The sequence below is a fragment of the Sander lucioperca genome, chromosome 4, assembly GCF_008315115.2.
Source record: "Sander lucioperca isolate FBNREF2018 chromosome 4, SLUC_FBN_1.2, whole genome shotgun sequence".
Lineage (NCBI taxonomy): Eukaryota > Metazoa > Chordata > Actinopteri > Perciformes > Percidae > Sander > Sander lucioperca.
Window position 1 is genome coordinate 42817491 of NC_050176.1, and position 21501 is coordinate 42838991.

At 44.0% G+C, this 21501-nt stretch overlaps 2 protein-coding genes across 3 annotated transcripts in view; one reads left to right on the forward strand and one right to left on the reverse strand.

Moving 5' to 3' along the window:
* The window catches only part of LOC116050949 (E3 ubiquitin-protein ligase TRIM21-like), a 130525-nt gene that overhangs the window by 56185 nt on the left and 52839 nt on the right, over nt 1-21501 (reverse strand). The window lies entirely within an intron of this gene.
* Nucleotides 1-21501, forward strand: part of LOC116050964 (acidic leucine-rich nuclear phosphoprotein 32 family member B-like) — a 54488-nt gene that overhangs the window by 11635 nt on the left and 21352 nt on the right. Inside the window, exon 2 of the mRNA XM_031301189.2 lies at nt 10062-10064. Coding sequence (XP_031157049.1) covers nt 10062-10064 — 3 coding nt within the window. The remainder of the gene's footprint in view (nt 1-10061; nt 10065-21501) is intronic.

Here is a 21501-nt window from a genome sequence, read left to right on the forward strand (position 1 = left end):
GACACCAAACAAACAGTCTTAATGTTGGGAACAGGGCCCAGTGAAAAGGGAGAAAGGCAGCCTTTTCACAGTTGGACAGTATCAAATAAATCAATAAAGAGAACAGGACATGTTTTACTGGTTGGACAGTGTAAAAATAAAATGTGTGTGTGTGTGTATATATATATATATATATATATATATATATATATATATATATATATATATATATATATGCTGTAAACTAAGAATGCTTTCATAAATGGAAAGTTATTTTCATCAATTAACAAAATGCAGTGGATGAACAGAAGAGGAATCTAAATCAAATCAATATTTGGTGTGACCACCCTTTGCCTTGAAGAGAACATCAATTATTCTAAGTACACTTGCACAAAGTTTTTGAAGGAACTCGGCTGGTAGGTCCAAACATGTTGGAGAACTAACCACAGATCTTCTGTGGATGGAGGCTTCCTCAAATCCTTCTGTCTCTGTCATGTCATGTTCTCCCAGACAGACTCCATGATGCTGAGATCAGGGCTCTGTGGGGGCCATGCCATCACTTCCAGGACTTCTTTTTCTTCTTTATGCTGAAGATAGTTCTTAATGACCTTGGCGCTAATCTCCATTTAGTCTAATCTACTGTATTGTAGTGGGTGTACTGTACTGTATATTGGCCAGAATCTGCCTTTGGGGGAGGAGGCTAAATCCACTGGGTAATGAGGTGACGAGGGGCAGGTGACACAGCAGGTGAAACACATTAGGAGAGACAGAGTAATCAACAGGAAGGCGGGAAAACACAGGAAGTAAAACTGGACATGACAAGACAGAAAACCAGACTATCAAAATAAAACAGGAAACAGAAATACACAATTCACAGAACACAGTCAAAACAGGGTAAACAGAAACACACAATGAACCGGGAAATAAGGAAACAGAAATATACACAACGAAATATACACAGTCCAGAATACACAACACAGGATAAATTTACAAGACCAGGAACAGAAAAATACAGAACAAATATACAAAAACTGTTGTCCTCTGGTCAAATTTGACCCGTTTTCAAAGTTTTTTTATAATCAGAAAATATGGCACGTCGAAATAAGCGCCGAAAATGTAAAAAAAACAACACATGAACGATGAAAAGAAACATTAAAAACACCATTAGAAAATGTCAAACTTCAGAAAAATTTATAAAAACTCGCCCAAAACAAAAACGTTGAAAGAATGCAACAAAACGTCAGAAAAAGAGATTCAAATTTTGATAAAAGTGAACAAAACATTAAAAAAAGCTCCTAAAACTCTGTGTTTTTCATGTCTGTCTGGAAGACAACACGAGGGGAAAGAAACACAAGAACATCAACAGACGTACACACTAAATAAATGACATTGAAAAGTCAAAACTAAAATCAAAACTTCTTCTGTTATGGCTTTTTTAAGACAAACGTGAAACTATAATAACCTTGCTTGGATGTTGATGTACAGCTTATAAAAAAGGTTTACTGTATTTGCAGAAAAAAACCTTCTTTGCACATCAAATTCTGACCCAAAATGAAAGACTGTATTTATCTGAAGGCCATGACAGGAACAGCAGACACTAGAATACAACAGGGAACAAGTTGTAGATGATGGCTCTGTTTGATTTAGCCTGGGTTAGACAAGTGGGATAAACTTTATTTGAGTTGGTTCAGCTTCTTGGACACGATTACAGGACAGGATGATGAAAGGCTCGGTTGGTAGGATGAATTTAAGGTTGTTCAAATCATTTCTGACTGGATATTTGGGTTGTATATTAGAGCATTGGGACAGCGATATTTATTCACGTTTATGAGACGTTGTTATATGTTAATTTTAATGTTATTCTTGTTTTGTCAGAGGCTACATCCTGGTCTTTAACCCTCCTGTTGTCCTCGGGACAAATGTGATCTATATCAGAAATCTGGGTTTCTTTCAACCAAATTTCCCAAAAATAACTGAATGAAGTTGGCTAGAAGCCTAGATGTAACACAGAATTAGGTAATCATTTATACGTTATGCTTTACAAACAGGCAAACCAGAGGAGGACAGCATGTGAGTACGTAGGAAAGTGTCAAAGAAAGCCTCCAAAGAGTTAAAACCGTCCAAAAAAAGTCAAAAAAACGCCAAAATTGTCAGAGAAAAGCATCAAATGCGTTAATACCGTAAAAAAAAAGTAAAAAGCGACAAAATAGCGTCAATAATTGTCATAATATGGCCGACAGAAAGACAATATGAGGGTTAAATTGACAGCGGCCAAATGTAAAGTGATGAGCCAGTTTGGCTGGTGATGAATCAAACAAACAACTTTGCGTCTATTTGAATCGACAGGCTGCAGAAATGTTGTTAGATTGGTCTGGTCAAGAGATTTGGACGTTTTTTTGTGTGGTTTTTGTCTGTGAAAACTCCATCTTTATCTGACAACACTGCTTGTAGCACTAATCCTACATCACCACTTGTGTTGTGTCAGTGTGTAAAGTCTGATTTCTGGTTGTGTGGAGGCTCCACGCAGAGCTTTCTCCGTAGCCAACGTCAGGGACCTGAAGGTTATACCTGTAAACAGTATAGCAGGGCCGGCGTGTGTGTGTGTGTGTGTGTGTGTGTGTTAATGTGTCCTGAAAATCAGAAAAGATCAGAAAGAGTTTAATTTCTTTAATGTGGATCTGATATCAGATATGAACAATCTTTTTTGGCTTCTTCATCTTCAGTCCTTTCTTTTTTCTCTTCTTGTTTGGATCCACCATCTCTCCTTGAAGGAGCAGGGGTCTCATTTATAAAACTGTGAGTAGGATCTTTACTAAAAGTGTACGTACGCCCAAAAGCCAAAAGTGGCGTACGCCAAAAAAAAAGATTTATAAAACTGTGTGTACGCAGATCTGTAAGCAATGTTCCCTTTATAAATCACAGATTACCCACAAGTGCGCGTACGTGGATCAGCCTCTTATCCCGCCCTGTACACCCCCATTTTAACCATAAATAGTCAATGCAGAGCACCTCATGAATGCTGATCAGTATGTTAATGACCCTGGCAGTTGTTCTTTACGCTGAATCATGACGACTGGTCGAGAAAAAGCTAAAAACTTCTCAGAAGTTGCTGTAAACTGAATTATAATTTTGGCCTGTTTTCACAACAACCTACTGGCCCGTTTGGGCATCAATCAGGAATTGAGTTAGCGCCTGATGCTTTTGACAGTTTTTTACACTTTTGATGCTTTTAAACATTTGACCTTTTTTTGTTTACATTTTAATTATTTAATAATATAAATGAGACCATAAACAAGATACAATATGTGGCTCCTACAGGCCTCTTAGTTCTAATGAAGAGAAATCTTAAAGCTGCAGCACACGTTATTTTAGACAGAAGTCTTCTTTGTGTCGACAGTTTTTCTTTCTTTCTTTCCTGTTTCGACACAAAGCCTCCTCTATAAGGAACTCCAAGTCTGGTGTGGAAGAACTTGACAGGTCTGCACCCTAAGGCCTCCTGCACACCCTGCCTGCATGGCGTGAGCATGTCAGCTGCGTGGCGTGAGCGTGTCAGCTGCGTGGCGTGTCTGTTTATATTTGGGCTCCCATGGTAACAGGTTAGAGCTTGCACACTACCTGCGTGACACCCACATCTTAGGCGCCGCTCGAGCCGCGCCGAAAACGCGTGCATGCTAGAAATAGAACCGACGCCTATATTTCACGCAAGCGTGTTGGAAGCGTTTCCAGGCAACATAGAATAGGAAAAGATGTTTATATGTCATTTTGACACAAATACATTTAATAAATGACATTTTGATGTTTGAAAGTCTCAAAGTTTTGACATAAATGCAGATATAACTGTCATTTAAAATAATAATAAATAATTATCGATGGTCAGTTGATACAGAACGAAATATTCTGTAGCCTATTTTGCCGGCAATACTGCCGACTTTGTCTTTGCTGTAATCAGATAAATATATATTTATGTTTAACATGAAGTATACTACTGCCTGAGTGCAGCAGCAGCGCCGTGTCAGACACGTTTCTGGTGTGTAAAGACATAGAAAACGCCACGCAGCCACCACACAACAGAAACGCCACACTCACGCCATGCAGCCAGTGTGCAGGAGTCCTAACCCATCCAACAGGCTTTTGGCTCACAGCTACAGAGAGGTGACATACAGAAAGATGAAAACATGTCCACCTCTTCTTCAATCCTGAGAATTAAAATGAGACATGCTGTGGATCCAAGGACTTTATAAAGACTTCCTTAACTATGACGTTGGGTTGAAGCCTGAAATGCTGCCCTGGAGGAAATGAGTATTATATAAATGTAAAACTGCTCAGGCATGGTGCCTGACAACTTCAAGCCGTGCATTTCACAAATTAGCGTTTTGTATATACACAACCAGAACACCTACTATGGTAACGTTATAGCATAGCAGTAATAAAACAACAAGCCAAAGCTTTCTGTTGTGTTTTAAGCTAACTGTACTAACACCACAGGCCCTTGTGTGAGCAGTAACGTGCACATTTTCCCACTGCACGCCCCAAAGTAAAAAATGTAGACCAGATTCCATTAACTATTCTTGCACTCTAAACTTTGTTTTGATGATGGGAAAGTTAACAAAAACATAATGACTGACTGGGACCTTTACCTACATCGAAGAGATGACCTTGTCAATTCAGCATACCTGAATATCTGTTTACACAACTGTTGGCCCTGTAATTCCAGAGTTCTTCCACCTAATAACTCTGCTGTACGTAGCTTTACGTGTTGAAAGTTGAAAGCAAATAAATAGTAACGCAAACACTGCTTCTTCTAATTAAACTATACGCCTAATTATTAAGTGGTCTTTATTATTTCAGAAAATGTATTCAGTCAACTTCTTTGACATTTGTGCTTTAACATTTCAGACCAAATCCTCTTTAATCCTCTGCACAACTAGCTAGCTGGAGGTCCCCGTTAATCCCCGGGCTAAAGAACGGTAGCTAAATTACCTCCGGTGGGAAATACGGCAGCAGTGTTCTGTTGTTCTTTTTATTCCTCCTTTTCCTGCCTCGTTTGCCTCTTTTCGATCGTGACTTTTTCGACGTTTTCTTGCCGTTATTGCCGGAGCCAGAGCCCTGTCCGTGTCTGCTGTGTCCGGGCGACACTGCACCACTCTCGGAGAAACCCACCATCGCTGAGCTCAGGATGAAAACGGTGATAAAATCACATGTAATAACAATAATAAAGATCTTCTTTCTGACATCACATCTCCCTAAACACACGGCCTGCCTGTGTGGAGACCTGCCGCGGAGGATGCTCTCTCCTCAGCATCATAAACACCGTCAACTTTGCTCCGCTCAACAGCTTCCGGCTCTTTCAAAATAAGAGCAACACTGTGGTTCCAGAAGTCAAAATCCCATTCATATTCTCAATTAGTCTTCCGGTCGACCATGTAACTTTGTGTTTTTCTGGGCCGAAATTTCAACATTTTGTTGTTCTTTTTCTACACTTTTCTCGACGTTTTTGTCGATTTTATTCAAATGTTTGTCACTTTTTTTTGGCGTTTTTTATTATGTTTTTGTCATTTTTTAAAGTTTTTTGTTTGTTTGTTTTGGGGGGGGGGGGGGTTTCATATTTTTCACTTTTTCCAATTTATGTCACCTTTGGCGATGTTTTGGGGTTTTTTGTCATTTTTTCATATTTTTTTATTTTGGTAGTAGCAGTTTAAAGTGATATCAGAAGAATTGATTTAGGAATAACACCATTAACATTCTTGGTCTCAAAAACAGACTTTATTTCTGCAATTATGCCACAATAATTCAGACTTTTTCTTTCTTGTCTCATTATTGAGGAATATAACAAATAAAAACATCAGACAACCAATTTACACCATATACCTCTTAGATCCTAATTGTCCCATCAGATTTGCGCTTTACCTTTAATTTTAGATATTTAAAATGAGAATAACAACACAAACATTTTTGTTTTTTTTCTCCATTTGTGGATATCTGGAATTGCTTTGTTTCTAGTCACATCTCATCAACACATTAATGGGATGCATCATGACACACGTTATGTGGACGATATCTATTTAAACCCACAGACATTTATTATAACTTCCAGAAGAAATTTGTTTTCTAAAGACACCAAATATGTCAAGATGAAGTTCGATTCAATTTGCAAAAAATTACTGCACATTTAACCATATGATAATAAATGGAATAAAGTGTAAATCAGTCACCACAGGAAACAGATTCTGTAGAAAATAAGATATAAAATATATGAAAATGTACATTTGTAACCTTAATTGAAAATAAATCAATACCTGAAATGAGATCAGTGATTACTTTACTCTGACAGGAGAGATGATCAGAGGGGCAGAGTTTTTACCATCGTCATTGTCACAGGGACTGAAGTACGGGAAGAGTTTCTCAGTGAAGGAGCAGCCAGTATAGGAGCAGATATGAGCTGCAGCATCTACGTCATAAAAGGAGACCAGACCCTCCTCATAATCCACAAACACCCCCACCTTCTGAGGAGGAGACTTCAGAGAGAGACGGACTGAATGGCCAGCAGCAGCATTAGTAGTACAGCAGTAGTACTCATTTCCATTTCTCAATCATATCGTCCAGTAACCATACTGAGGGCTCAGTGCGACTGCTCCCTTCCTGTTGATCAACTCTCTGGCCACTCCAAAATCCCATTCAGTCTTTCCTTTAACTTGAACCTCAAAGTAAAATCTGCCTGAAGAGAAACTCTGTTTTCCTAAAACACCAGCACAATCAGAGAATCTCTCTGGGGTGTCTGGGAGATTCTTCCTGAGTAGCATAGATAGTAGATCACGATCATTCACTTGTTTCCTATCATGAGACAGGATGAGATTAGGATGTGCTGTATCAGGATCAAGAGTCACATCCACTGCATACTGCTGGACCCTCTTCAGCTCGGCTTCAAGCAGCTTCTTCATCTCTTTACTGAGTGTCTCCTCCTGCTGAACCACAGCTTTCACCACAGTCCCCTCATATGATGACTGACGGACGCTGACCTCTGTCCAGTCCTTGGTGGGTGGAGGTTGTTGGATGTTTAGGGACTGGACACTCTGGAGAAGATGGAGGTGGTCTTCAGAGCGTAACACCTGCTCCACCTCAGTGCTTCTCTTCATCAGCTCAGAGATTTCCTGTTCCAGCTCTTTGATGAAAGCTTCGGCCTGTTTTTCTGTTGTTTTCTGCTTCTCTTTGATCGTGTTGATGAGCTCATTCAGGCCTCTCTCAACAGACTCCTTCAGAGAAGTGAAGACCTGAACGCCTTCTGCTATCTCTCTGTCTGCATGTATCCTACTAAAGTCAACTGAGTGTTTGATCTCCTGAATCTGTAGTCGTCTCTTCTGGATCATCTGCTGAATTTCAGCCTCTGTCTTCCCCAGCTCTGCCTTCTTTTCTTCATATTCTTCTTTCAGAGGAACAACATCATGCATCTTGTGATCTAAAACAGAGCAGAGCATGCAGACACATGTCTGGTTGGTCTTACAGAACAGCTCCAGAGGTTTATTGTGCTCCGTACACATCCTGCCTTCCAGGTTCTCCTCAGGGTCGTCACAGGGAACTTCTCCTGGTTTGGACACTTCTTCTTCAGATGGCACATTGCTGGCAGCAGCCAGAACTATGAGAGAAAAACATACATAATAATTAAATAATACAAAAATAATAAAATAATTAAAAAGACAATTTTTATTATTTGTTAAAAAAATTTTGGGGCCATTTGTGGGTGTTAGGGAGCCGTGTGTGTGTGTTTGTGTGTGTATGGAATAGTGGAATTACATCGAATGGGACAGAGGCCACTAACAATGTTTGAATTATACCGTGAGCTTTGGGGGGTACAGCTATTTGACACATCCATCCATCCATCCATCTTCTTCCGCTTATCCGGTAACGGGTCGCGGGGGTAGCAGCTCCAGCAGGGGACCCCAAACTTCCCTTTCCCGAGCCACATTAACCAGGTCCGACTGGGGGATCCCGAGGCGTTCCCAGGCCAGGTTGGAGATATAATCCCTCCACCTAGTCCTGGGTCTTCCCCGAGGCCTCCTCCCAGCTGGACGTGCCTGGAACATCTCCCTAGGGAGGCGCCCAGGGGGCATCCTTACCAGATGCCCGAACCACCTCAACTGGCTCCTTTCGATGCGAAGGAGCAGCGGCTCTACTCCGAGCTCCTCACGGATGACTGAGCTTCTCACCCTATCTCTAAGGGAGACGCCAGCCACCCTCCTGAGGAAACCCATTTTGGCCGCTTGTACCCTGGATCTCGTTCTTTCGGTCATGACCCAGCCTTCATGACCATAGGTGAGGGTAGGAACGAAAACTGACCGGTAGATTGAGAGCTTTGCCTTCTGGCTCAACTCTCTTTTCGTCACAACGGTGCGATAAATTGAGTGTAATACCGCACCCGCTGCGCCGATTCTCCGACCAATCTCCCGCTCCATTGTTCCCTCACTCGCGAACAAGACTCCAAGGTACTTGAACTCCTTCACTTGGGGTAAAGACTCATTCCCTACCTGGAGAAGGCACTCCATCGGTTTCCTGCTGAGAACCATGGCCTCAGATTTAGAGGTGCTGATCCTCATCCCAGCCGCTTCACACTCGGCTGCGAACCGATCCAGTGAGTGCTGAAGGTCACAGGCCGACGATGCCATCAGGACCACATCATCCGCAAAAAGCAGCGATGAGATCCCCAGCTCACCAAACTGCAACCCCTCTCCACCCCGACTACGCCTCGATATCCTGTCCATAAATACTACAAACAGGATTGGTGACAAAGCGCAGCCCTGGCGGAGGCCAACTCTCACCTGAAACGAGTCCGACTTACTGCCGAGAACCCGGACACAGCTCTCGCTTTGGTCGTACAGAGATTGGATGGCCCTGAGAAGGGACCCCCTCACCCCATACTCCCGCAGCACCTCCCACAGTATCTCCCGGGGGACCCGGTCATACGCCTTCTCCAGATCCACAAAGCACATGTAGACTGTTTGGGCATACTCCCAGGCTCCCTCCAGGATCCTTGCGAGAGTAAAGATCTGGTCCGTTGTTCCACGACCAGGACGGAATCCGCATTGTTCCTCTTCAACCTGAGGTTCGACTATCGACCGAACCCTCCTTTCCAGCACCTTGGAGTAGACTTTACCGGGGAGGCTGAGAAGTGTGATACCCCTGTAATTGGCACACACCCTCTGGTCCCCCTTTTTGAAAAGGGGAACCACCACCCCGGTCTGCCACTCCTTAGGCACCGTCCCCGACTTCCACGCAATGTTGAAGAGGCGTGTCAACCAAGACAACCCCTCCACACCCAGAGCTTTAAGCATTTCTGGACGGATCTCATCAATCCCTGGGGCTTTGCCACTGTGGAGTTGTGTAACTACCTCAGCAACTTCCACCAGGGAAATTGACGACAATCCCCCATCATCCTCCAGCTCTGCCTCTACCATAGAGGGCGTATTAGTCGGATTTAGGAGTTCCTCAAAGTGCTCCTTCCACCGCCCTATTACCTCCTCAGTTGAGGTCAGCAGCGTCCCATCCTTACTGTACACAGCTTGGATGGTTCCCCGCTTCCCCCTCCTGAGGTGGCGAACGGTTTTCCAGAAGCACCTTGGTGCCGACCGAAAGTCCTTCTCCATGTCTTCTCCGAACTTCTCCCACACCCGCTGCTTTGCCTCTTTCACGGCAGAGGCTGCAGCCCTTCGGGCCCTTCGGTACCTTGCAACTGCCTCCGGAGTCCTCTGGGATAACATATCCCGGAAAGACTCCTTCTTCAGTCGGACGGCTTCCCTGACCACCGGTGTCCACCACGGTGTTCGTGGGTTACCGCCCCTTGAGGCACCTAAGACCCTAAGAGCACAGCTCCCCGCCGCAGCTTCAGCAATGGAAACTTTGAACATTGTCCACTCGGGTTCAATGCCCCCAGCCTCCACAGGGATGCACGAAAAGCTCCGCCGGAGGTGTGAGTTGAAAGTCTGTCGGACAGGGGCCTCCTCCAGACGTTCCCAATTTACCCGCACTACCCGTTTGGGCTTACCAGGTCTGTCCAGAGTCTTCCCCCACCCTCTGACCCAACTCACCACCAGATGGTGATCAGTTGACAGCTCTGCCCCTCTCTTCACCCGAGTGTCCAAAACATACGGCCTCAGATCAGATGAAACGATTATAAAATCGATCATTGACCTTTGGCCTAGGGTGCTCTGGTACCAAGTACACTTATGAGCATCCCTATGTTCGAACATGGTGTTCGTTATAGACAATCCATGACTAGCACAGAAGTCCAACATCAAACAACCACTCTGGTTTAGATCAGGGAGGCCGTTCCTCCCAATCACGCCTCTCCATGTGTCTCCATCATTTCCCACGTGCGCGTTGAAGTCCCCCAGTAGAACTATGGAGTCCCCTACTGGAGCCCCATACAGGACTCCATTCAAGGTCTCCAAGAAGGCCGAATACTCCGAACTCTTGTTTGGTGCATATGCACAAACAACAGTCAGAGTTTTCCCCCCCACAACCCGCAGGCGTAGGGAGGCGACCCTCTCGTCCACCAGGGTAAACTCCAACGTAGCGGCGCTCAGCCGGGGGCTTGTGAGTATCCCCAAACCCGCCCGGCGCCTCACACCCTGGGCAACTCCGGAGAAGAAAAGAGTCCAACCCCTATCCAGGAGTATGGTTCCAGAACCGAGACTGTGCGTAGAGGTAAGCCCCACCAGATCCAACTGGTAGCGCTCCACCTCCCGCACAAGTTCCGGCTCCTTCCCCCACAGAGAGGTGACGTTCCACGTCCCCAGAGCCAGCGTCTGCCGCCCGGGTCTGGTCCGTCGAGGCCCCTGACCTTCACTGCCACCCATGTGGCAGCGCACCCGACCCCAGCGGTTCCTCCCACAGGTGGTGGGCCCATGGGTTGGAGAGATAGGTGCCACGTAGCTATTTCGGGCTGTGCCCGGCCGGGCTCCGTGGCAAACCCGGCCACCAGGCGCTCGCTGACGGGCCCTCCATCTGGGCCTGGCTCCAGACGGGGGCCCCAGGCTTCCTCCGGGCAGGGTCACTCCATCTCTACCTCGTTTTTTCATAGGGTTTTTGAACCATTCTTTGTCTGGCCCCTCCCCTGAGACCACTTTGCCCTGGGAGACCCTACCAGGAGCACAAAGCTCCAGACAACACAGCCCTCAGGTTCATAGGGACACACAAACCTCTCCACCACGATAAGGTGATGGTTCCAGGAGAGGTATTTGACACATGAGAACCACTAATCTATATGCAAAATTCCCTGAATATTAGTGCAGATTCCCTCTTGTTAAGGCATTAAAGTGCCCATATTATGAAAAAATCACTTTTTCTGGGATTTGGGGTGTTATGTTGTGTCTCTGGTGCTTCCACACACATACAAACTTTGAAAAAAATCCATCCATGGTGTTTAGAGTGAGATACGGTTTCTGAATGTGTCCTGCCTTCAGTCTCTGGGTGAGCTGTTCAAAATCGGCACGGCTTTCTACGTCACAAGCCGAAACGAGCAGGCTAACTGCAACCATTAGTTCGTAGCGTTAGCATGCTAATGCTAACGCTAGCATGCTAACGCTAGCATGCTACCTCGTTCTCAATAGCAAAGCACTGCTACAACACACACAAGTTCACCATAATCTACAAAAGAACTACTTCCATGTGCACCCTCATTTAGAAGTCTCCCAGCTAATCCTGCCTTGTAACTGACTGAAGTTGTAGAAGCAGCCTTTCTTTTACTGTCTATGGAGCTAGCTAGCTGACATGATCTACATCTGAGCTACTGAGCATGTGCAGTGCAATCAAAGATAGTACAGAAGAAGAAGAAGAAAAGAGGTCTCACTCTGTAGCTAAAACAGAGACCAGCTGAAAAGAGCATCTGCAGCAGTGAGAGAGAGCGGTGCAGTACAACAACAATATGGTGTTTTTTGAAAATTAAACCATGTAAACCTATTCTGGTACAACCTTAAAATACAATTATGAACCTGAAAATGAGCATAATATGGCTGCTTTAAGAATGAAATTGCAAAAAATGATAAATCGCCTCATTAAACCTCTCCCGTGTCAGTATATCTATGGAACTCCTGCTACGGCGTGTGATTGTAGGCCTAATGTTTTTAACCTAAGCAGCAGCGATGGTCATGGCCGCTGAGTGGAAGGAACCTCCGGTTAAACCATAGCAATCTGTATGTTGTTTGGGACGGAAGTTAAGACCTATCTCACGCCTAAATACAGATAGACTAGCTAGCCTAGCTAGCTTCTGCAGCAGTTCAAACACACACATTTGAGCATGTTTCCATCCGACAACCTTGTCCATGAGATAATAAACTGCTTGCATTAATGCAACCATTCTTGGCTTAGTTTCACCAAGATATGGACAATATTTGCTTGGTACAGAGAGCTTCAGGAGCTGCATGAACTTTTAGCTAGCTAGCTAGCTAGCTAGACTATGACTTCATTATAGATGAGAGAAACACTATGAACAACCAAATTAGGACAGTTCTGTAAACCTGTTTAGATGACGAGCTGCTCATACCATTTAACACAAAGCACAACACATGATGATATACAGTACATGGCAGTCAAAACCATAGGCAGAGATTAAGTAAAGTTTATTTGTATAGTAAGTAAAGTTTATTTGAATAGCACCTTTCACAGATAAAGATCACAAAGTGCTTCACAATAGAATGCAATACAACACAAGTCACAATACAAGCAAATTGAAATACAAATAGAAAACATAAACAGCCATAAAAGCCCCTCGACTAAGTAAAAACCTGCTTGAACAGTCTTCAGCTGCTTTTTAAAAGATTCAACAGAATCCACACAACGTAGCGGGAGAGGCAAGTCATTCCACAGCCTAGGAGCCACTGCTTGGAATGACCGATCCCGTCTAGTTTTAAAATTAGTGCGGGGACCCACTAATAGCATCTGACCTAATGATCTCAGACTACGGGTGGGGGTATGTAGCTGTATCAAATCAGAGATGTATGAAGGAACTTGATCGTGCAAGGCTCTGAAAGTAATGACCAGGATTTTAAATTGAATTCTATACTGGACTGGTAACCAGTGAAGTGCTGCTAAAACAGGTGTGATGTCTGCTCTTTTGTTAATGTGCATTAAAAGCCTTGCAGCAGAGTTCTGAACAATCTGGAGACGATAAAGCTGATTCTTACTCAGACAGGTAAAAAGACTGTTACAGTAATCTAAACGTGAAGAAATGAAAGCATGAATGATCATCTCTAATTCATCCTTAGTCACAAGTGTTCTTAACTTAGAAATATTTCTCAGTTGGGAGAAACAGTTCCTAACTAATAATTTAGAGTGGTGATCCAACGACATAGCTGAATCAAAAACCACACCTAAGCTCCTGAGACTCGGCTGGACAGACGAACCTAAGTCCCCAATATGTCACTAAATTGACTAATTATCTGTCCTAAAGGAAATATGTCCAAGAGGAACAGAATAGGTCCCAAGACAGAACCCTGAGGTACCCCACACGACAACTCTGCAGTTTCAGACAATATCTGATTCACATAAACACTAAAACTTCTACCAGAAAGGTAGGATGAGAACCATTTTAAAACTGATCCAGATATCCCAACCAGATCACGAAGTCTATTTATCATAATGTTATGATCGATAGTGTCAAACGCAGAAGAAAGGTCCAATAGGACCAAAACTGTAAAATCCTTTGAATCAGCTGACATCATAATATCACTAGAAACTTTAAGAAGTGCAGTTTCCGTAGAATGCCTTGGAACCAGACTGGAATTTATCAAACAGCTCGTGCTTCTCTAAGAAAAGGGTGAGTTGCTCTGCTACAACTTTTTCTAATATTTTTGACATGAATGGTAGTTTTGATATTGGTCTGTAGTTCTTAGGTTGAAGTGGATCCAATGTGGGATTTTTAAGTACAGGCTTAACGACAGCAAGTTTAAAAAAGCTAGGAACGACACCAGTTAAAAGTGAAGTATTTAGCATCTCAACAATACAAGGGCCAATGGAGTCAAACGCTTGTACAAATAGCACAGTAGGGACAACATCCTTAGGACAAGATGAGGGTTTCAAAGTCTGTAGCAGAGAAGTGATGTCATGTAATGTCACAGGTTTAAAAGTGGACCAAAAATGAGCGGGAGACAAGTCACAGGCAGAGATCTGAGGAAGTGATGGTAAGATGTTTGCCCTAACATCTCTGATCTTATTTACAAAGAAGTGGAGGAATTCATCACAGTCCGATTTAGAAGACACAGTTGCTTGAGGGCCAGAAGGAGACACTAAAGCATTAATGGTGTCAAATAAGATTCTGGGATTGTGCTTATTCGAGGATATAAGCTGAGAAAAGAAACAAGTTCTGGCCTTTCTCAGCATCTCGTTTAAAGTAACCCTTAGTTATTTAAGGTGAATCCTATGAACCACAAGTTTAGTAGTTTTCCAGAGACGTTCAACTTTTCTACAATTTCTCCTAAAACTTTGGATTGCTTCATCAATCCAAGGACAAGATTTTTTATGAGGGATAATGCTTGATTTAACTGGTGCTACTTTATCTAAAATTGTTAAACACTGAGTATTAAAAGACTGGATAAACACATCTGCATCACTGCATCCCAACAGAGAACATGGGTCGAACAAGGCAGAGAACCTCTCAGCAGCATCATGATTTATAATCTGCCTTTGGGCCCTAATTTTCAGGGGCGGAGGATCAAGAGGAAAGTTAATGTCAAAGAACACACAGCAATGATCACTCACAAGAACATCTTCCACACGTGCATTTGCTATATCTAGACCAAGAGAGAAGACAAGGTCCAGGGTGTGACCCTTAATGTGTGTAGGTCCAGTAACATGTTGAATAAAATTAAAAGAGTCTGTGATAGAAAGGAGATCAGCAGCTGTGTTACATATAGAATCATCTCCAATAAGACCTTTTTCCAGTTTGATGATAGACGATAGGAAGTCAGTAAAATCAGTAAGAAAGACGCTTGCCGGGCTGGGAGGGCGGTAAATCAAAAAACTGTAAAAAGTGTTAAAAGAACTACTTTGAGCATCTGTGATTCAAAAGAGGAAAAACTTTGAGAGTTTATGGCTCTACATATGAATCTGTCACGATGCACAGCAGTAAGCCCACCCCCGCGGCATGCCATGCGGGGCGTCCCAGTAACAGAGCAGCCAACAGGACAGAGCTCATTTAAGTGAACAAACTCATTTTCCCTTTGCCACATTTCTGTAAGGAACATAAAATCCATATTCTCACTGGTAAAAAGGTCGTTGAGAATAAAAGTTTTGTTAGAAATGGATCGAGCATTGAGCAAGGCAAACCATAATGATGATGGCAGACCGGCATCCTCAACAGCTGATTGTGACGGAACGGACCGTAAACAGCTGACGCTGTCACGTGATCTCCAGCTGCGGCGAGCGGTCAGTCTCTGGTCAGACAGCACAGCAACCATCTGTAGCGGCAGGTCCACGTTCCCAGCAACACATCGCTGGGTCAGAAGAGGCACCCGTCCAACGGGCAGAAACATCCGCGGGTACTGCGGCTGGAGAGTAAATCCACCCACTTCCTGGAGGGAAACGGGCCACAACCATCGGGACCGTTCTCCGCGACAAGGCCAGAGAACCCCCATCCAAGAAGTTTGCCTCGTCTTGACCTGAGCGCCAGCTCTGCAGCCCTGTCTCCGCGGTCTCTTCTTGGGATTACCAGGGCCCCTTGATGTAAACAGGAGCCGGTACTCAGGTGAGGAGGGAGGACACACGAGGGGGGGCAGAAAAGTTTGTCTGAAACTTTCCCAGCTTTCAAAGAATCCTTCCAAAGACACTCTGATGTCCAATAACGAGCGTCGATCATAAGTCCGTATAGCAGGGATGCAATCGTTAGACGATAGGGCTGACATGACAACAAATAAGACGAGTACAGACATGGAAAGTTGACACAGATGCGACGCAGCAGCGGCCAAACCAAACACAGGCGGCATCTTGCTGTAATGAATGCAACATACGTGCATTGCGGCAGACTATATCTACGCCCAGAGGGTAGCAGCATAAATTCACCCCACAAGGGATGACTCTGATTAGCCAGGATGGCTCTCGTCTTCTTCAAGGATCTGGCCTTATACAGGTCATTTAGGCCATCTAACGGTGTGCCTGCAATTTTGCTGCACACCTTCATGATACCTTGCATGCGATTATTCTGTTTAATAGAAAGTGACCCGTGCCAGCAGATAAAAGAGAAAGTAAGAACTGATTCAATAAAACAAGAGTAAAACATTTTCATAAAAACAGTGTCGACATTGAAACTGCGAAGCTTACGTAGAAAGTACATGCGCTGATGTGCTTTTTTACACGCAGCATCAACCTGGGACTCAAAGCACAGTTTACTGTCGATCACATTCCCAAGATATTTGTACTGCTGCACGAGTTCAACTGGTTGATTGTCCATTACAACCGGGGAAATGACAGTGGGAATTCTTCTGAAGTCAATGCACATCTCTTTCGTTTTTGCCACATTAATGTTTAAAAAGGAGGAATTGACAGTGTCCAAAAAGTGCATCCTTCACTAGCCTTTCAAAAATGTTCATGACAAGAGATGTAAGTGCCACTGGTCTAAAGTCATTGAGGATCTTAGGAGTTTGAATCTTAGGCACAGGAACAATTATTGAGTCCTTCCAAAAACAAGGGACCTTATGCAGCTGTAAGGACAACTGGAAGATGAAGCAGAAGATGGCTGCCAACTGGACAGCACAGTTCTTCAAAACCCGACCCCCTATCCCATCGGGACCTGGACTTTTCCTTTCTTTGACACCACGGAAGAGTTTTGAGACAATGAATTTATCAATGGGCACAATATTATTTACAGGATTACGATCCACATTTTTAAAGACAGACATCTCCTCTCTAAAATCATGGACATTAAAACGATTATAAAAAACATTCAGTTCATTAGAAAAGTCCAGGTCGGTTTTCCCATTCTGAGAAATAGAACACTTTTTGGACTATAAACCCATCATGGTTTTCACGCCCTCCCATGCAGGACGTGAATTTGCAGTGCGCAACAAATTTTCCACTTTGTCTTTATAGACGCACTTGGCAAGCTTAAGTTCCTTCTTCACCTGTTTTGATAGTGCCCTGTGCTGTATCATGTCGCCCTGATTGAAACTAATGTTCCTCTGATTATGCTTTTGACTGATTTGGAGACCCAAGGTTTATTATTTGGATAAATGGAGATGGATTTACGGGGGATGATCATTTCCTCACAAAAGGATATATAGGCAGACACAGTTTCTGTAAGTTTGCTTAAATTCAAACAGTCATTTTTAAACACATCCCAATCAGTGCCAGTAAAACTGGAGACACAGAACGGAGTCTTCTGTCCATACCAGAACAAATCTTCGTTCCACCTTGTGCCTCTTCAGGACCGATTTGTACGTGTCGTTGTGTCGTCTTCATTTCTAGAAGTCTGACCAAAACCGAAACAAGATACGGAGTGTCTATTTGCACCCCCGGTACGAATAGCCTCGGCCACACAGCTGAGCTATGTCACGCCCTGTGATTTAACAACAAAAACACGTTGCTCGTGTGCACTGAAATCATGGCCGAAGTTCATCTTCCTTGACAGCAGAAACTGGCATATTAAGAAAGTTTTGTCTCTAAAGTTTATAACAATTGAATTTCTAGCGGAAAATGGATACTACAGTTGCGCTGTCTTCAGCATAAGCATACAACCGTTAGTTTGTTAGTTAGTACCTATTTTGTTACCTAGCAACCGAGGCTTAAAGACAGCAAGCAAGTCGTCAACGGTTAGACTACATTTCATGAGAACTGCTAGATGAGTGGTTAGAACACTGAGCTATGGTCTGGGAGTCTGGGGTTTGATTCCCCACTGAAGAGATCTTGTTTCTTTTGGATTGGATAATTTACATGCCATTGTGCAAGTCACATATTTCACCTCAGTGTATATGGTGCTGCTCTGCTGGCGACATGGAGGAGGGCTCTTGCTGCATTTTGTTTGTTCATTTGTTTTGTCCCTGTTTTATATCTGGTATTGGCGAACTCAGTGTGCAAATTTGCTGGATATCACTTGCTGTGAACTGTATGCTGCCTGTGTGCGAAGTGAATTGGAAGAGAATGGCACCACTAGCACTGGCATGGCAAATTCTGCTTGGCCAAGTCGTCCAGAGCTCTGCTGACGGGTCAACCAGCAGCAGTGGCCTTCTAATGTACAGCCGGTCCGAGCAGCTGGGACTGCGGGACAGCGGAGTGCTACCGGCGCCTGATCTGATCACGATGTGCCTGGGGAGCTACGACAACATCATGGACTATAGAAAATGGTAATTTGCAATTTGCACAGCTCTTTGAGTAACCTAGATGTTCAATGTACATTTGTCTTCTAACTGTTTTAAACCGGTGCTTGTTGTGTGTCTCTGTTGTAACTCTTGCAGCAATTTCTCTGTGTCCAAAACGAATTTCTCCTTGGGGAGACTAATAAAGATACTTTGACTTTGAAGTCAGGGCCCGCGAATGGTAACTTTTTTTTTTGCAGGGTTGTAGGGAAAACTCATGAATATTCATTAGGGAACTCATCCCTGAATGGCTAGTACTTATTGCCTGCTATGGTTGGGTCGGTTAGGTTTAGGCAAGAGGAGTGGGATTGGTTATGGCTAGGGTAAGAATGTCAGGTCGAGCCAATCAGTGATGAGTTCCCTAATGAATATTCATGAGTCTTCCCATACCACCCAGTAAAAAAATATATTGCGGCCCGGGCAAGTGTATGTATCAGCGTCTTTCTGAAGTGTGCCACAGAGCAATATTCCAAAAAGGTATAATACATGAGTAGTATGGATAACTGTCTGTAAATATATGCCAAGGTAAATGCACAGGGATGCAAATAGCATACATTGATATTTGTACCAGACGGGATATTAATAGAACACATTACTGTGTGCACAGGGGTACCAATAGCATTCACTTATAATTGCACCAGGGTACGAAGAGCATTTACTTCTAATTGCACCAGGGTACAAATAGCACTTCTAATTGCACCAGGGTACAAATAGCATACACTGCTAATTGTACCAGGGGTGCAAATAGCCTCACCCAACAAGATATGCCCAAATTGAAAAAGAGGCTTTAGCTGTGACCTCGGCATGTGAGCGCCTGCGAGGATACCTGAGTGGCCTGGACTTTACCTTAAGAACTGACCACAAGCCCCTCATAATGCTCCTCAAGTCTAGAGCGTTGGATGACCTCCCACTGAGGATAATCAGGTTCAGACTCAGGCTGCTCAGATTCAACTTTAATATCGTCCATGTTCCAGGTAAAAACCTGATAACAGCTGATGCCCTATCCAGAGCACCTCTACCACAGATGGCCACGGAGGCAGATCAAGACCTGGAGAGGGAATGCAACGCCTATCTTGATAGCGTTGTAGACAGTCTGCCAGCAACACAGACAAAGCTTGCACAGATCAAGACCGCACAACTCTCTGACAATACCTGCACACGTCTCAGTCGGTGCTAATGGCTGGCCTGAACACAGACGAGATGTGCATGAGTTGCTGCTGCTATACTGGCCAGAACGGTCAGTTCTGCATGAAGGAGGCAGACTGCTCATGAAAGGGGAAAGACTCATCATTCCAGAACACATGAGACCCAACATCCTGCAGAGGCATCATCAAGGCCATCAAGGTATTAACAAATGCCTTGCTAGGGCAAGAGAAGCAGCCTGGTGGCCAGGCATCGCGTCACAGGTAAAGCAAATGGTTGAGAGATGTGAGATTTGTGCACGTGAAGCTTAAACACCAGTCGAGCCTCTGCTCACAACTGACCTTCCAAGCAGACCATGGCAGAGGGTCGGAGCAGATCTTTTCCAGTGGCAAAATGGGAACTACTTAGTGATAGTAGACTACTTCTCCCGCTACACTGAAGTGTGTACCTTAACAGGTAGTACATCATCAAAACAGACAATCGCAAGGTTTAAAGCCTCATTCGCTAGGTACGGATGTCCTGAAGTGCTTGTCACGGACAATGGCCCACAATTCTCCTGCTATTAGTTCGCTCAGTTTGCACAAGATTATGACTTCAAGCACGTGACAAGCAGCCCCCGATATACCCGCAGCAATGGTGAGGCTGAACGGGCCGTCAGGACTGGGAAGTCTCTATTAGAAAAAGAGGGGGATTTCCACAAAGCTCTGTTGGCCTACAGCGCCACCCCATTGGCTCATGGGACATGAGACTGACTAGGTCAGGAAGGCCGTCTAAGGCTCCTGAAAGACTGGACCTTTAATGCACTGAACATGCACATCCGGATCGTTCCGACCCATTTTAACCCCTGGTTTGTACACATTTAATTTTATACACATTTACAAGTATACAAACATAACTGCTAAAGAAAAATTCAGGAGCAGCACAACTCCTTTCCCATTCGTGAAGGAGGTTCAGTGAGACTTTGATTACTTACACAGAAGCATTTAATGACTTCTCAATTGAGGAGAATTTAGGATTACACGGTACAGTGTAGGTGCCATCCCAACATTCTCAAGTTCCTGTCTTCCTGAAGGTGTATTTAAACTCATGCTGGAGGCATTAGGTTTAGCTGAACCTTATAAAGACCTGAAAGATATTACGGGCGCCTAAAACAGACAGGCAGCATGTGTTGTGTTGACTTCCTCCGTGACCTTGGCAGTCTTAGCATACAGCTGTTACTGTTAGAGACACAGAGTTGAAGTACTTGTCCACCTGGAAAGGTTATGAGGTTATATTGGTCACTGACCTGAATGAGACCTGGGTACCACTAACTCAACTTACAGAGCATGAGCTTGAAATTCCACTGTTGCTGCCGAGTGCACAAGTTGTATCAGCAGGTCACAAATAACAATCTGTTCCCTTACAAGTATTGTGTTTCTCATGTCCATCCACTCTTTCGTCCTGAAAATACAAATTAAAAAGGGTGACTGACCTTCTGGTCCTGAGCTGGTGTCTGGGACGAATTTGGGAGGTTTGAGTAGTTGAAAGAAAAAGAAAAACTACAAATGTTACAATGAACAGCGAGGTCACCTCGAGTATTGACTGTCAGAGTGATGTAACGTTAGAATAACAACGGCGTCCCGTGGTGGGATACTGCTGCGATTTTTAACGTAACAGCAAGGAAACAAACTGCAGGAAGACCCTGATCTGCTAGCCTCTGACCTCACAGCAGCTGCTGCTGCAACGGGGAGTTGGTAAGTTTGCTAGCCACTTTATTGGTTGTTAACGTTACTGTCAGCGTTAAGTTACAGTTAACGCTATATAACAAGACAGCAGCCAACGTTGGCATTGTTCAGTGATGCAGTTCTTGCAGAAGTTGTGACCACATGGTATGGCGACAGGATCAGTGAACACATCCAGACAGATGGAGCACAGAAACTGATCTTCAGATGGCAGATAGTTTGCAGCAGCCATATCTACACATAGTGTGAATAAAAAGAAAAACATATTCAAAATCTGTGAAGAGACTGATCTTAGCCTACAGTCCACGGTTACTTTATCAACAAAT